The sequence below is a fragment of the Psammomys obesus genome, unplaced genomic scaffold (assembly GCF_907164565.1).
Source record: "Psammomys obesus unplaced genomic scaffold, mPsaObe1.curated_primary_1811, whole genome shotgun sequence".
NCBI lineage: Eukaryota > Metazoa > Chordata > Mammalia > Rodentia > Muridae > Psammomys > Psammomys obesus.
The window spans coordinates 1493026-1509948 of record NW_026587215.1 but is presented as its reverse complement, the minus strand read 5'-3'; the positions used below and the strand labels follow the sequence as shown (position 1 = coordinate 1509948).

The following is a 16923-nucleotide window of genomic DNA, read 5'->3' as shown; positions in this document are numbered from 1 at the left end:
GTGGGATTGTAAGTGTACAATTGCCACACCCAGAATTTCCTAATATCTATAAAGTGTTACCACTTAACCTTCAGTTTGTTTAGGGGCTGGCTAGATAGCTCAGTTGGAAACCTGCTTGTTGGGCTGTCATGATGACCTGAGTTTGAGCCCCAGAACCTCCGGAAAAAGCTAAGTGTGTTTGTAACCCCAAAAGCTGGGAAAGAGGAAACAAGAGGACCCGTGGGGTCCCTTGGGCAGCTAGGCTAGTCTGGTGGGTGAACTCCAAGTTCGGTGAGGGACTCTATCTCAGAAAAATAAGGAAGTGTGGTGCCTTTAATCCCAGTATTTGGTAGGCAGAGGCAGATGGACCTCTGAGTTCAAGGCCAGCCTGGTCTACAGAGAGAAACCCTGTCTCAAAAAAAAAAAAAAAAAAAAAAAAAAAATTAGGGGATTGGAGAAGACACACACGCGCACACACATGCAAACATTATTAAAATTTTTGTTTGGTCTTAATTCAATTTAACCGCAAGTGCCATATTTTTATTTGCAATTTGGCTTGGAAGAACCTGGCAAAATCAAAGCAAGTTCTCCCCGATGTGGCCCCGCGGCTTTGTTGGCTTTCTTATTATTAATCTTAATGAGCTGTCATGAACAAAAAGTTTGGAGTCCACCCCGGGTTCCGTAGGGCCAAGGCAAGCCCGGGACATCCTCCTGCCCGTTACCAATATGTCTGCCAAACTGCCGTCACGAGCATTTTCCGCCCGGTGCAGACGTGGCCACCACCAGCCACACAGGATTGGCCCGGGCCTGAAGCTCCACCGCCCCCTGGCAACAGAGGCGGCCTCCATTGGGCAGTTATGGAAGATGGCGGCGCCTGACCGCGTGCGGGGCCCGTGCTTGGGGGCGGGACCACAGCCTGCCTGCCCCACGGGCTCGGTCGATTGGTGGAGAGCCGCCGCGACGTCACGTGGTCGGGACGCGTTTGTTTGCGGAAGTAGAGGGCGGAGAGGTGCTGAGTAAGCCGAGGTGAGTGACGACGGCGCGGCGGGGGCGGGGCCTCACGGCGCTCCCCAAACCTTCCGGGTCCCCCTGTCTCGCATGTCGCCTCCTGGACCCTGGTTGGGACCGCCTCCCGTCTCCGACTCTGAGGCACGTCCTCCGTTGACTCTCGTCTGACCCCCTAAGTGGTCCCGGCTTCTGCCCTTTGATCCCCTGGCGTCCCCAACTCCCATCCGGTGACCTCATTCTTCGTGGTTGCCTCTCCTGGTTTCTCTGACTAAATCAACCCTTCTCCCAACTGAGTGCCCCAGCTTTCACCCTGGACTGCTCACTGTCCCCAGCTCCTCCCTCTGCCGTTTCATTGCCCCATTTCCCTAATGCCATCTGTTTCCTGCGTCCCTTCCCTTTGTTCCCACCCCTCTCGCCCTCCCGTTTCTATCTTCTCTTGTGCCTCCGGTTTTCTTCTGCTTCCACGTGTGTTCTGCCCAGTTCTCTAGTCTCCAATCCTGGTTCACCTCCAGCATCCACAGATGACCTGGAGGCTGGTGACAGGAAGCCTGTGACCCAGGTGACTATGTGACTAGACCAGGGATTGGGTGTGAGACAGGGAGGGCACCCAGAGCCCAAGGACCTACCTGTGCCTGTATTTTTAATGGGATAACTCACATGATCTCAAACAAATACCAACCCTTCCTCTAAGGTTCCCTCACCTGCCCTCTTGCTAGGCCAACAGGACTGGGCGGGTTTGGTTTGGCGTCGTTGAAGCTCCACCCGTGGGCAGTGACGGTAGTGTTTTGTTTTTGTCTCTGCCCTCCTGTTTCTGGAGCTTGGAGGCCGTGTTCTGTTCAGGTCTCAGTTTTCTCATTGTGCCAGATAGGGCTGTATTCCCTGCCTGCTTATGTCCGCAGTGAGGCTCAGTACTTGAATAAGAAGATGTAGAAGACAAAGCTTGGTGACCAGTGTGGCCCTGTACAAGCACATGGCTTTGCTGTTGTCTCATAGGCAGATGGAAAGGGAAAGGGATGGGGAGAGAGAGGAGAGGAAGTCCATTTCCTTTTGTTTATGTTTTCAGTGTTTATTATGCACCCCTAACAACTAGGCCCCTTTACTCGTGTTACCTTTACTATTCGTTTATTTTCCACTGGGCAAATATTGACGTAGCTGGCACCGGTTCCACTTAGCACAAGGAAGGAAGGCCAGTGACCCCCCTTCTCCCACCCCCCTTCTCCCTTGCCAGGGCCATAAGCACTAATAAGCTAATAAGCTTGGAGCTAGATTTTCAGTGAGGGTCCCCAGTTACTGTATTTTTTTTTTTTTTAAGATTTATTTAGCAGGGCAGAGTGACGCATACCCGTAATCCCAGCACTCAGGGAGGCAGAGGCAGGTGGGTCTCTGTGAGTTCGAGGCCAGCCTGGTCTACAAAGTGAGTCCAGGACAGCAAAGGCTACACAGAGAAACCCTGTCTCAAAAAAAAAAAAGTATTTATTTTTATTTTATGCGTATGAATATTTTGCCTGCCTCCATGTAAGTACACTCCTTCTGTGTGTGTGTGTGTGTGTGTGTGTGTGTGTGTGTGTGTGTGTGTGTTGGAGAGTGCTGGATTACATGGAACTGAACTTACAGGAGGTGTGAGCTGCCATGTGGGTGCTGGAAACCTGGTCCTGTTCAGGGGCAGCCCATGCTCTTAACTTCTGAACCATCTCTCCAGCTCTGAGGGTCCCTAGCTTCTAATGGCTTGACTTGATTTTTAGAGTCCACAGTGTTAATGAAGAGGTCTGCTTGTGGTAGATATAGCACTTGGAATTCTGTGCTGTTTCCTGAGCTAGTGTCATGTGACTCGATCCTGTCCATGCCAGGCAGTGGCAGTAACCCACGCCCAGGTAGCTATGGTACCCAGGGGGAAACGGCAGACAGAGTTCCATGTTCTGTGTTGCTGAGTCACATTGCTCATACGGTAGATGCCTACCTACCTTTCCTCCTGTGCCCTGTCGGAGGTCAGGGGCTCTGTGCCCCGGTGTGACACCAGACATGTGACTGTTGTGTTATATAAGGGCTCCTGCAGTTGGCTCAATGCTTAGTGCATTTCCCTTTTCTTCTATGGGTTACTTTTCTTGTTAAGTGTGAGTAGCGTAAGAGAGAATTTCCTATTCACCCAGCAAAAGTCTTCTCACCAAGATACAGTGAAAGGAGTTGCCTGAACACTGTGTTTGCTCATGTGTGTGTTCCTCTGCACTTAAACTCCTCTGTGCATGTACCTGAGTAACTGGCCTGTGGGGGTGCGTGTACTCCTGGGCAGCGTGTGCAGATGTGCAGGCTGCTGGAAGTCAGAAGTGACAGGGCCTTGTGCTTGGGCTGGACCTCCTGCTTGCGGCCACCGGGGTGGAGGTGTGGACTGGGAGAGGTAGCAGTCATTCAGGAGGCTGGCACGCCAGTGTTCTGGTTGTGAGACATTCTGTGGGAACCAGCGGGCTGTTCTGTGTGTGTCGTGTGCTCCCGGAAGTCCCTGCAGCCCTCAACTAGACCTGCTCTGAGGTTTTTGGCCGGTTTCTCCTCCTTCATGGTTCTCAGTGTCAGGTGGAGGCAGCCCTATCACTAGAGAGCTTTCATGGCAAGCTAAAATTAAACTTGTGGTGCTCCGCTGGGCAGTAAGGCTGATCTTTTCAGAGGAACCAGTCCAGCACCCACTGACAGGCCTAAGACCTAGCAATGCTGGAGGAAGCGTCTCCAGGTAGGTGGTGGGCAGGCGCTTCTTGGAGGAAAGCAGGAGGCTGGATTCACCCGCCTTGCTCTGTGGAATGAGGAGTCTGGTGTGCAGAGGGCAGGATCCCCGTGCATGTGCCTCAGGGATGCCAGCTGGTGCCTCAGATGTTCATTCATTCGTTCCCATTTATCCATTGATCTCTTCACATAACGTTTACCCAGCAGCTGCTGGAAATGGGTGCCATGCACTTGTAGAAGGAATAAAGGCAGTGTCATAGTTCTCTGTGCAGAGGAGAAAGGCTGAGGGAAGAAGAGAGGGCTTCCTGGAGGAGATGCCCTCCAAACTGGCTCTTGAAGGGCAAGAAAGGAAAGGTTTATTTATGTGCATGCCCCTTATCTATCGTGAGAGAGAGGTTAAATGCATCTAGGGGTAATTATGCAGGTCAGGGAATGAAGGTGCAGGAGTGCCTAGGTACACTGAGGCACAAATGTGACATGTCTAGCTGGGGCTGCCTGACTAGAGTGGGGTCCGAGGGCTGGGATGTGGGCTGGGCTTCTTCTGGGGATTCTCACCTGGGCTCTACAGTTTGGGCTTTCCCTGCAGTGTTGGAGATCCACAGAACACAGAGTCAGCAGGGAGGTACGGTCATTCTGCAGGGAGGTACGGTCATGCAGTTTGTAGTCTAGGTGCAAGGTGAGCACAGGAGAGCCATGTGGGTAAGTCTGGACCAGGACCTGGGCTCATACACCTCCATTTAGAAATGTCTCCCCTGAGACCTGCCCAAGGACCTTCATGGCTGAGTCGGAGGCAGACCTCCCTCAGCAGTCCAGGTGACAGTGCTCGTCCGTGGTGGCCATGCATGCCTCTGTCCTCTACCTGTTCCCTCTGCGTGCTGGGAGGGCTGCTCCCCATCTCCCTGCTGCCTTTCCTTAGAGTCCTGTCCTCCAGCGTCCTTCCCAGGGACCGCACTCGGAGCAGAGCCTGGGCCTGGCCCTCATGGACCCAAGTAGCCCTACTGGGGACTCACTGCAGCCCCTTCCAGGGTCCCTTCAGGGCTTTAGTTTGCTTTTCATTTTGGTGGCAAGAATTTATTTGTCTTTGAAGCCTCCATTTGAGGCCCTCCCTAGATGTAATCTTCTTGTCTGATGGGAGTATACAAGTCTTTGGCCTTCCTGTCTTCCATTCCTCCCAGAGAGCCTCAGACCCCCAAATACTGTCTGTCTTCCGGAAACAAACCAAGCTGATACATGGGTCCCCTGTCAGGGAGTAGGTGACAGAGACAAGGGGAGAGGCCACAGATTTTGCCCTTATGCTGGAGTGAACAGTTTGTCCCTTTTCACTTGTAGCACTTATGCCTGGAAACAGGCAGTCTTTGTCAAATGACCCCGCTGAGGAGCCAGCTCTGGGGAGGAGCAGAAGGGACAGTTGTCAGCAGTAGAAAACAGATGCTGTAGGAACACAGAAGCTGAGGGAAGCAAGCCCAAGGCAGGGAAGGGAGACCCTCAGTGGAAGATCCCTACAGGCGGCTGCTGGCCTCTTCCTAGCCTGTGTTCTGCCCTGTAGCCAGGCTGGAAGGATCCAGCTGCGCTCTGAGGCGGTAGGGACAGGATGGCAAGAGGTAGGCACACATATCTTCTCTTGGCTATCTAGCATTCCTGGCTGGTCGTGCCAGGCTTGTTCCAGGATGTGGCCCCACAGGTCCACAGAGGTCATTTCCTTTCTTCTACCTAGAGAGAACAATGGCTGCTGTTGCTGTGTCCCAGTGGGCTGGCATCCTGGCCTTTTCCTTAGTTACATCATTGTATCATGCTGGCCCCAGGCGGCTGGACAGAAGCCAGGCCTTTCAACATATGGGAGGTGTCTCTACCAGAGGGTGCTGGGCTGGGGACCTTCCTCTAAGTGAGGCTGCTGGTCCCACTGGCAAGTATGTTTAGAACAGTGGGGCTCGTGCATGTTCTTGAAACCCTGCTCCATCCCTGCAGCACTTCCTGGCCCGTGCCCTGGCCCCTGGCAAAAACTACAGCTCTTCTGAGCTAGGCCCAGTGCACAGCCCAGAGCCCAGCCTACACACCTGCTTTCTCTAAAACCGTAATCATTTCGTGTGTCATTTGGAAAAATCAAGAAAAGCAACAGTATTTCCCAAATAACCAGGACCTTCAACTCCAGATACCCTGGTATGTTTCTTTTATCTATGTCTCTTTTTAAATTTTGGATTTAATTTACTTTTTTATTTGTGTGTGTGTGTGTGTGTGTGTGTGTGTGTGTGTGTGTGTGTGTGTACACGGAAGGGCAGAGTGAGTGCTATGGTGCACATGTGGAGGTCAGAGGGCGACTCTGGAGTTGGTTTGCTCCTTCCACCTTAACATGGGTTCTAAGAATTGAACTCAGGTTTCCAGAATTGCACAGTAACTGCCTTTACCCAGTGAGCCATCTCCCCATCTGAAAAGAAGGAAGGAAGGAAGGAAGGAAGGAAGGAAGGAAGGAAGGAAGGAAGGGAGGGAGGGAGGGAGGGAGGGAGGGAGGGAGGGAGGGGGGGGGGGGGAGGGAGGGAGGGAGGGAGGGAGGGAGGGAAAGAAAATTGTGCAAAAATATTTACTCAGTTAAATTTTATCACAAGAAACTTGAATCAAGCTGTGCTTTGTGCTGGGATGAGAGAGCTTGGCGGCTTCCTGAAGAAGTTCCGACTCTGGAGCCACCCACCATGGGCTGTAGCACTCATTCCTCTCTTGTCAGCTGTGTAACGTTGGGCATGCCACTTGGCCTGTCTGTTGTTTGGCTTCTTCCTGTGTGAAGTGAGGGTAACTGTGTTGGAGGGTGGCTGTGCAGAAGTGATGAGCATGGGCAGACTCCAGGATGGGGGCAGGGAGGCGCCAGGCATGCTCAGTCTGACAGTCACTTGGAATTGCTGGGCATAGTCCAGCCACCAAAGCCTGAGGACCTGGGTTCGATCCCAGTGGTGTGAACTTGCAGTTCTGGAGCTGGAGAAGTCCTTGGAACTTGCATGGCAGCCATCCTAGTTGGTTAACCCCAGGAGCCAGCGAGAGACTTATCTCCAAAATAAGGTAGCTGGCTCCTAGGGAATGGTACCACATGCACATGCCCCAATAACACACACAAAGCAAACTTGCTGGGGTGTGAAGGGAGAGATTCTTGTTGTCTGAGGCAAGGCGTCAGCCTGCAGCCTACTTTGTTGTAGAGCTCACTGTGAGATCAGGCTGGCCTCAGACCCACGGTGATCCAACTCCTTCAGCTTCCCAAGGGCTGGGATCAGGAAGTGTGAGCCATCATGCCCTGTAAGACTCTTTTCGTTAAAAATGTTGAGGGGACTGTAAGACATTTCAGGGGCTAAAGGGATTTACTGCCAGGCCTGACAACTTTAAGTTTGAGTCTTGGGACCCACATGATGGAAGGATGTAGGTGCCATAGCACACTTGTTCCGGCCAGTGTGTGTGTGTGTGTGTGTGTGTGTGTGTGTGTGTGTGTGTGTGTGTATGTATCTGGGGGTGGGGCCAAGCTCCTCTTAAATCTACAGTTTTAGCAAAAAGTCCTGCCTGAGGCTGGCCATATAGCCCAGTGTAGTGCTTGTTTATGTTCCCAAGGCTGTGGGATGGATCCCCAAGGACATCCAGAAACAGTTGTTACTACAGTGAGGCTGCTGGGTGACTGCCAGGTGATGTGTGCAGTGTGGACTCACTGGGAAAAGGCATGAGCATACACCAGGTGAGACACAGCACGATGGTTTGAGGTTTCACCATACACTTGGAAGAGCATAATGTTTGCAATGAATGCGCTACTTATTTCTGGAAGTCTTCATGAGTGCTTCAGACTGCAGCTGCTGAACTGGAAAGTAAAACCCTGAGGTGGTGTCATAACTGAGGCCCCAAAACTGAGTGTTTTTGGCTCACTCTCTAGGCCTCTTGTCTCCATTCCTCTCCAAGGTCAGTCCTCTTTTCCTACCTTGGGCCAGTGCAGAACAAGACTGAAAACTAGTATCCACACAGGTGCCCCTCTGTCAAGGTATCCATACTGCCGTGCTCTGTTCATGCTGTCTGACCTACTCTTTCAACAGGTGACACATTGACCCCGATGTAGTGGCAGGCCTCTGGGAAAGGCAGCGGCTTCCTGGAAAACACAGATCTCTTCACTCGGAGGCTGGGGTGTAGCCTAATGAAGTGGAGCCCTGGCTTCCATCCCAGTACACACGAACACAAAATCTAAGGCCCCAGGCTAAACTGGGAGAAACTCTGACTTACTCCATAGTTTTGTGTTTTTAAATCCACCGCCTTTGGAGGATGAGTGTTAAGGAGGTAGCCCAGTTATTCTAGGGTGAGGACCTGAGGCCCATCCCAGCACCCATGTTAAAAAAGCTGGGTACTGTGGCACGTACTTGGGATCTTGGTTGCTGGCTAGCCAGACTAGCCTACAGGGAGTTTCAGGTCACTGAGGGTCGCTGCCTCAAAAACAAGGTGGAAGCCTGCAGCCGACCCTGGCCCCACAGGCACAGGTAGACGTTCACACACATCTCTTTGCACACAGATCCTAAATGCACACTTGCTCTGTCTGAGCCCACGAGCTCACTTTCATTCTAAGGGCCCATTTCTGTGGCCACTTTCAGAGCTCTGTGTAAAATGGGTGACAGGATGCAGAGAGACAGTTTCTCCCTGTCACGCCCCTCCACCCCAAGAGGTGTGGCGCAGTCTGGTGTGTCATTTCCAGGGGCCCTTGGCTTTGCTTGTGGACTTGGCATGCCCGAGCTGAGCTCTGCTGCCTCCAGAATGTCCTCTCTGACTTGCACTGCAAGAAGCTGTGCACTTGGCCAGGCCTGGCAACAGACAGCACGCTCACGCCCACTGCCCTTGCTGCCGACACTAGTCCTGTGTCAGTCCTGTCCAGGGATGGTTCCTGGCTTGGCCTGAAGGTTCTGGAACTTTCCATAAGATCTGCTATTCCACTCAGGGCTGTTTCTCTCCTTTTCAGGTTCCTGCTAGTCCAGAATCGGCACAGAACACCTGTGAGGTGGGTATGGGAGGCTGCATTTGACTGACCAGAGACCTCGTTGTCTTCCAGAGCAAGGGGGCAGGCTGGGCCCCTACCTGCCCCTCGGAGGATGCAGTTCTTTGGACGCCTCGTCAGCACCCTCAGCAGTGTCACCAACTTGTTCTCAAACCCATTCCGGGTGAAGGAGGTGTCCATGGCTGACCATGCCTTGAGTGAACGCATTCGAGAGGAAGGGCAGCTGATCCTTTTCCAGAACGCTTCCAGTCGCACCTGGGACTGCATCCTGGTCAGCCCTAGAAACCCACAGAGTGGTTTCCGGTAGGTGAGGGAAGGGCTAGGAAGAGAAAAGCGTGGGTTGTTTCCTGAGGCTCTGCTCCTCTATCCAGTGGGAAGGAGGAAGGAGGAAGAAGCTGAGAAGACCCACTTCAGTGGTCTCCAACTGGGTCCTCAGTGGCATGACTGCCGTTGTAGGGGTCAGGGTTTGGACAGCTGCTGGGTAAGGGCTAGCACAGGCATGCTGGAACTTCTTGGGTCCAGAAGGCTAGGGCAGGATTTCAGGGCACGACATAGTGGGGAAAGGGAGCGCTCGCAGAGCCAAGCCTCCCTGCTGCGGGTCTGGTGTGGCTGAACTGACTGATGTGCAAGGTGGGTTTGTACCGATGCTTTCTGCTTGCTCTTCTGTCTGGCTGTCCATCAGCCACCTATTCACGGGAGCCTGGGCCTGGGGACAGTTGGCCCTGTGAGATGACACACATGGTCTGTGTCCTTAAGGAACATGTAGACTGAAAGGAAGCCGCAGAATACAGACCTGCTAACAGCCCCTTTCTCCTAAGAATGGCACCCGGGAACCTGACCGTGTGTTCTTGCTTTTGTATTCCTCACCCAAGTTTTTGTTTTGTTTTGTTTTGTTTCTGAGACAGGGTCTCATTATGTATGTCCTGGAACTTTGTAGGCAGACCAGACTGGCCTTGAACTCACAGAGACCCTCCTGCCCCGCCTCTGCCTCCTGAGGGCTGGGGTTGACATGCCACCATGAACAGCATTCACTTTAACTATATATTTCTCAGAATACAGCCCTCTTGTCAGGCAGCGTGTGGCTTTATTTACTTACTTGATGGAAATGTAGGTTCTTTCTTGTTTTTGCTGCGCACATGGTATGTGTGCCTTCCTGCTTTTCATGTACCCGGGAGCACCAGTGGACCCGGGGCTGTGGACACCGCTAGGTAATGACTGTGTATTTTCCTACCAGCTGTGAATGAGATTTCCTGTTCCTGTATATCCTGATACTTTATGTTGCTAGTGCAAAAAATCCGAGCCATTCCTTTGAGTGTCTAGCAGAGCCATTGTTATATCTTTGTTGTGTTTTACTTGGTTACAGGGGGACCAGAGCCCCTTTCAGCACTCATGAACCCCTTGGGCAGCTTCTTCAGCAGTGTACCTGCTCAGCTCTCAGCCACTTAAAATAGTTACTTCTAGAAGTGTTTATTACTATATGTTTTGTTTGTGTTTGAATATTTTGCCTGCATGCAGGTCTGAATACCCTCTGCATGCCTGGTGCCTGCAGAAGCTATGAATGGGTATAGCACATGATCATGAGTCCGACCCTCCTTCCCCCTTACGCCTTTGCAGTTCTTGATTGTTTTCTCTTTTTAAGTATTTATTTTGCTTTTTTATTTTATTTATTTATTTTTTTTTTGAGATAGGGTCTCACTATGTAGCTCTGCTGTCCTGGAACCCACTATGTAGACCAGGCTGGTCTCAAACTCATAGAGAGCTACTTGTCTCTGCCTGCTAAGCGCTGGGATTAAAGGCGCGTGCCCTGTGTGTGTATTTGTGTGTGTATGTGTGTGTTCATGCCTGCCTGCCTGCAGAGACCAGAAGAAGGTGTCGGATTCCCTCAGAGATGGAGTTATAGGCATTTGTGAACCCCGCTACATGGGTGGCCACTGAGAACTGAGCTCTGGCCCTCTTTAAGAGCACCAAGGGCTCTTAAAGGATGAGCCATCTCTCTAGCTTCCTTGGATTGTTCTTTGTTCTTTGTTTTGGGGTTTACTAGGCAGAGGCTTCTCCCCAGGACTCACTTCCTTTCTACTCTATGAAGCCGTCACCGTGTTATCCTTGGCTTCGGTGTTGACAAGCTGCTGTCACACTGGGGTTACCCTCTGCCATGTTGTACACACATCATTTTCTGCCATTGTATGTTGAGCAGTGCCTAGGTGTCAGTTACAGCTTTGTAACAAAGCACCCCCAAACCTAGTGGCTTAAAACAGAACTGATTCATTTAGCACAAAAGCCTAAGCTGAGCAGAGGGCTCTCTCCTCTGTAGGACACCTGCTGGCATGTGATGGTCCTTACCTCTTCAGAAGTCTCAGTCTGGCGGGTTGGTGCCAATGCTTGGCTGTGAGTTCATCTAGGGCCCAGAGACCTCTACCATCGCTCCAGCTCCCTGGTATGCTGGCCAGGTCCTGAGAGAGATAGAGAAGCTTCCTGTGTCTTCAGGCCTCTGTGGGGGCACTGGGACAGCTCTGCTTTTGCTTGTTGTAGTGGTGAAACAGTTAGCTAGCCAGGTCACAGAGCAGAGCAACCCATATCCTGGTGGCTTGGTGGCAGGCACGCCAGAGGACTTGGGACCCTGTTTTATAGCCTGCAGGTGTGGCAGGTGTGGATTGGGGTTTTGTTTTTCCTATTTATGGGCCAGTGGGATACCTCAGTGGGTAAAGGCTCTTTCCACCAAGCCCAACAATAGGAGTTTAGTCAGTCACATTTTCATATGTACACAGACAAATAAATAAACGTAATAAAATATTTTTCCAAAAAAGATGTGTTTGTGTGTGTTTAGGAAGACTATTTTCATGAATCACTTCCTTCTTTCAATCATGTGAGTTCAGGGGATCAAACTCAGGTCATCAGGCTTGGCAGCAAGACCTTTACCCACTGAGCCCTCTTGCCTTGCCTTATTTTTATTTTACTTGATTTTTTTTTTTTTTTTTTTGAGATAAGAGTCTCTGACTGTTGCCCTGAAACTTACTGTGAAGCCTAGGGTAGCTCCAAACTCAGCAATTCCCAGCACTGGCCTTCTGAATGCTAGAATTAGAGGCATGTGCCATTCTGTCCAGCTTTGGTATTTAATTTTGTTTTTCAATAGACTCAAAGGGTATAGTAAATATAAAGACTTTTTTTTAAAGGTCCATTTTGGAAAGTTTATAGAGATTCACCTTTCAAATTAGACTGTCATCCAGTTTTTTCTGCTCTGTGTCTGGCATTCATGCCTCTTCTCTGCTTTCCTATATTTCTTTCTTTTTTTTTTTTAATACTTTATTTATTTAAAGATTTATTTATTTATTATGTATACAGTGTTCTGCCTGCATGTACAGCTGCAGGCCAGAAGAGGGCACCAGATCTCATTATAGATGGTTGGTGAGCCACCATCTGGTTGCTGGGAATTGAACTCTGGACCTTTGTAAGAGCAGCCAGTGGTCTTAACCTGTGAGCCACCTTTCCAGCCCTTTCCTGTATTCTTTGTATGTATGTGTGTGTTTGTGTGCGAGCACTTTATTCTGCCTGTTTTCTGAGACCTTTCCTTTTCATTCATTAGTTTTCTCTTTAACACCGTCCAGTCTGTTTTTCCTGGCTATAGAGCCCTTCACTCCAGCAATTTTTTTTTAAAAGGTGTCCCATGTACCCCAGGATGGCCTCAAGCGTGTCACATAGCTTAGGATGACACCAAACTTCATACCCTCCTCCACCACAGACACTGCTCTAAACAGAACAAGCAAAGGAGCAGCCAAGCGTGAACACTGGTTCACTCAGGCTGTCATGCGCCAGAGTGCAGTGCAGTACCAGCAGCATCTGATGGACAGGAGGAGAAAAGGCCAAACCCACCGGGGCCGAGGCCCAGCTTTCCTTCTCCTGTGCTCTGTGGTGTGGGTGGTGTCTTCACAGCAGAGTGGGGTTTTGTTTAAAAGAGGGACAGTCCCAACCATCCCATTTTACCAATGAAGACTCAGGAGCCAGATGTAGGGGTGAAACCTAGTTCAGAGAGGCAGAGAAAGTTACCAGCTAACCCTCCTTCTCAGCTCAGGTCTGGATGGAAAAAAACCAAAAGGCTCACTAGCCCAGCTGATAGCCCAGGAACAAAAGGCCAAAAATAAAAACAAAAAACCAAGGCCAAAGGCTTGCTAACTCAAAGCCCCAAAAGCCAGGGAGCTGAGGAGCTGAAGCCTAAGCTAAAGCCAGAGCTTGAGCTAAAAGCTTCTTCTCCACGCTGTCTTAAATAATCCTCAACTTAAAGTCCCTCCTACTCTTTAATCCCTGTTAGCTCTTGACCTAGGGTTAACTTTATTAAATCCTGTGTACAGAAAGCTCTTGGATTAAGGGTGTGTGCTAGAGCTGGGTGAACCACACCATAACCACTGGTTTATAATAAACGGAAAGTTCTTGGAGTAAAGGTGTGTGATAGGGCTCATCCACACCAAGGAAGCAAGATGTTACAGTTCACAATTTTGGGGTTCACAATGGGATCAAATATTCTGCAACATGGGGTGTCCATGCTGGTTTGTTCCTTTAGTCGCTCTGTTGAGAGCCACGCCTCCCCTGGCACTGCCTGTGCTAGAGCCAGCTGGCTTCTGCGCTTGTGTAGGTGTGAGACAAAGGCCGATTATTGAGATCCATGGTCAGAACTCCAGGTCACAGCGTGTAGTTGTCCCGGCTTTGCGACTGTGTCACAGTGCTTTCTTACCGTCCTCACGGTAAATTAGTGCAGTTAGTCCAGGTCTCAGACCGGGCTCAAAGAGAGGGAGGGGCTTACCAGAGTCACACAGCAACTTCAGAGCAGAACTGGACTCAAAGCCAATGCTTTTCAAGTAAACAGAAGTTTGTTTTCTAGTTAGAAAAATAATGCATATGCTCACTAGAGAAGCTTAGAAATAAAAGAAACGGGTAGAAGTTTTGGATTCATTCTGCCTCTGTACACATCTTCACTGTCCTTTTTGCATAGTTGAGATCTCTTTATTTTACGTATTATTTGTATCCTGCTTTTTCACTTGTTACAAAATGAACATCTTCCTAGACTTTTTTAGAAAAATTTTACCAGGTTTTTGTTTATTGTGTATGTGCCCATGTCATAGTGTAGAGTGGGGATCAGAGAGCAGCTTTTGGGAATCAGCGTTTTTCTTCCATGTGGGTCCTTGGGATTGAACCCAGGCGGCAGCAGACGCCTTTAGCCACTGGGTCATTTTGCCAGCCCCTCTCTATTACCTTAAACTATTTTAATGGCTGTATAGTATTCCTCACAGAGATGATTGAACTGTAATTCACCTGTATTCTGTAGCTGGCTGTCCAGGTTAAATATCACTTATTTAATTCTGCCCATATACAAAGAGCCAGAGTTTGAGACTGAGGCTCCTGGGTGTGGCAGTCAAATTAGAAAAGACTATGATATGGCCTTCACTAAACAAGATATAAAATCACCAGATGAAAGATGTCAAAAGTGCAAATAAGCTCCATTTTTGAGGGTGGTGTTGGAGGAGGGAGAGCAGCCTGAGCCAGGAGCAGAGGTTGGCCTGTTTTCTCTGCGGGGCCGGGGGGGAGGGGGGGATGTGTGCACAGTCTCATTATGCTGGGCAGTGCCCGTCAGCTGGCCCAGCCTCTGGCCTCCATGCCTCACCTTGGTGGCCGCTCTCTCTTCCTGGCGGCAGACTCTTCCAGCTGGAGTCGGAGGCAGACGCCCTGGTGAATTTCCAGCAGTACTCCTCCCAGCTGCCCCCCTTCTACGAGAGCTCCGTGCAGATCCTGCACGTGGAGGCTCTTCAGCACCTGACCGACCTCATCCGCAACCACCCGAGCTGGACAGTGGCCCACCTGGCGGTGGAGCTTGGCATTCGGGAGTGCTTCCACCACAGCCGCATCATCAGGTGGGCGCTTGGGGCTGTGAGGTGTGTGTGTGGGGGGGGGGGGGGCTGGGGCCGCTGGAGAACAGTGCTGGGTGGCAATCAGCCCTGTGGAGCACGAGTGCTGTGTGCTGGAGTCGCCCCATGCAGCCTTTGTTCTTTCAATGGCTTGGGTGAGGTAGGAACAGCATTGTCCTGGCTAACAATGAGTACTAACCTGAGGACAATTAAAATCCAAAGGAAATGCAGACATTGAATTCTCCCAACTGCTCTCTCATCTCACAGAGAGAGGCTGAGACCAGGGCACAGCTCTTTGGTGGACCAGGCTGGTTAGGGGCTCAGAGTAGTCCTTCCCAAGCCCCGCTGTTTTACTGATGGCTTGTATGGCCTCACTCATATCCGGCTACTCAGTGCTGTTATCAGCAGATTCCCTGAAGAGGTCACCATGGCTGCACTTGCAAGTCACTGGCTGGCCGGCCCACACTTCTCTGTTGAATGCCTTGGCTCTAGCTAAAACTCACCAAGCTGGGCTTAGTGGCGCATACTTTAAGTCCCAGCACTCGGGAGGCAGAGGCAGGCAGGCCTGTGAGTTCAAAGCCAGCCTCCTCTCCAGAGGAACTTATTTCAAATAAACAAAAGCAAAGCTCTCTCAGCTCTGCTGCTCCCAGGCATGGCCTTGGACACTGAGTGGTGTCCTAGCTCACAGCAGCGAGGGTGCAGCTCCCACAGGTGAGCAGGGCGCACTGCCTCCTGGCTGGAATCACCCCAGGACCTCCTAATCTTGCCTGCATCTTGCCTCTGCACTTGGGCTTCTTGGCATCCCTGCCTTTGGTCCTCTGCCTTAACACTTACTTATCCCTGCTTTTCCCCCCAACCCACAGCTGTGCCAACAGCATAGAGAATGAGGAGGGCTGCACTCCTCTACATCTGGCCTGCCGAAAGGGTGACGGTGAGATCCTGGTGGAGTTGGTACAGTACTGCCACGCCCAGATGGATGTCACCGACAGCAAAGGAGAGACCGCCTTCCATTACGCCGTGCAAGGGGACAATCCCCAGGTGCTGCAGGTGAGTGCTGGGTGGTGGGCAGTGGACTGAGCAACCAGGTACCACTTCCTTGTGCCTGAAACTTGCTTTGGGGCCTTAGGTTCATGGGCCATTCTGGGACTTCTCGCTGCTCATCCATTCTTAATCCCTGAGGCCTCAGTTCCTTCATCAACCCCCATCCCAAAGCTCCACCCTGTGACATTTAGAGGGAGACATATCATGGCTATGGAAGTCCTCCAACTCAGTGAGCGGAACTCATGGAAACTCCAGTCAGGTGTGGAGCTCAGGCTTGCTCATTTGCTCCTCATGTTTGGCTTAGCTTGGTGTAAGATCACCTGCCTAGGGATGGTATCACCCACAGTGGGCTGGGTCCTCTTACATCAGTTAATAATCAAGACAGCCCCTACAGTATGCCCACAGGCTAATAATGACCCAGACACTTTCTCAGCTGAGGCTTTTCCTCTTACAAGACTCTAGGCTATGTCCCATAGACAAGACTAACCAGGACAGAAGGACATCTGGTTGGATGGAAGCAATACTCTATCTAGAAAACTTAAGGCCCTTTCTATTCTTTTTATACAAGGTCTCATGTAGCTCAGGCTGGCCTGGAACTCACTGTGTAGTTTAGACTAGCTTTGAACTTGACTTTCTGCCTCAGTCTCCCCAGTACTGGGATTACAGGCATGTGCTGCCACGTCTAGTTAAGATTCTTTGATTCACATGAGCCACAGTCAGGCCAGATCCACATTCCCATACACTGACCTCACTGGTCAAGCTTTCTTCTCATCTCCAGAGCATCACTCATTCCCTCTTGCTCCTCTTTATCCTAGAGGAGCTAAGTGTCCATTCCCTTTTGGTGTCCAGAGGAAGATGGCCCCTGGGGGCTAGAGGAGGGAGTGGCAGGTGGCTTACCTATGTTGTCCTGTCAGCTCCTAGGAAAGAATGCCTCAGCCGGCCTGAACCAGGCCAACCACCAAGGGCTAACGCCACTGCACCTGGCCTGCCAGATGGGGAAGCAGGAGATGGTGCGTGTCCTGCTGCTCTGCAATGCCCGCTGCAACATCATGGGGCCCGGTGGCTTCCCCATCCACACAGCCATGAAGTACTCCCAGAAGGGGTAAGCCTCCCACCATGTGCCCCCCACCGCCTGCAGGCCCCGGGGAAGGGACCTCCCCGGGTAACCAACCGAGGGTGCCGGCCTCCAGAAAGCACTTGATGCTGTACTGCGGTAGCTGCATGCCCACGTCCACACACCACTGTGCAAAGAACAGACCCTCTAGAGGTTTTCACTAGTGCACCTAGGTTTCTGACCAT

The 16923-nt window shown here is 51.1% G+C and overlaps 1 protein-coding gene and 1 long non-coding RNA gene across 6 annotated transcripts in view; one reads left to right on the top strand and one right to left on the bottom strand.

The window, feature by feature from the left end:
• The first annotated feature begins 974 nt into the window (after positions 1-974).
• Positions 975-16923, top strand: part of Pla2g6 (phospholipase A2 group VI) — a 42242-nt gene continuing 26293 nt past the window's right edge. For 2 of the 5 annotated variants that reach the window (XM_055603041.1, XM_055603037.1), the window contains exons 1-5: positions 1032-1546; positions 8747-8995; positions 14374-14589; positions 15447-15630; positions 16539-16726. In XM_055603041.1, coding sequence (XP_055459016.1) covers positions 8787-8995; positions 14374-14589; positions 15447-15630; positions 16539-16726 — 797 coding nt within the window. In that variant the 5' untranslated portion in view covers positions 1032-1546; positions 8747-8786. Of the gene's footprint in view, positions 1006-1031; positions 1547-5804; positions 5854-8564; positions 8598-8746; positions 8996-14373; positions 14590-15446; positions 15631-16538; positions 16727-16923 lie in introns of those variants that run through there. The other 3 variants (XM_055603038.1, XM_055603039.1, XM_055603040.1) reach the window with 3 other exon arrangements.
• Positions 6271-11270, bottom strand: LOC129673299 (uncharacterized). Its single transcript, XR_008719642.1, has 2 exons — positions 11033-11270; positions 6271-6462 (listed from the first exon to the last, which is right to left on the bottom strand). It is a non-coding gene; the product is annotated as an uncharacterized LOC129673299 (long non-coding RNA).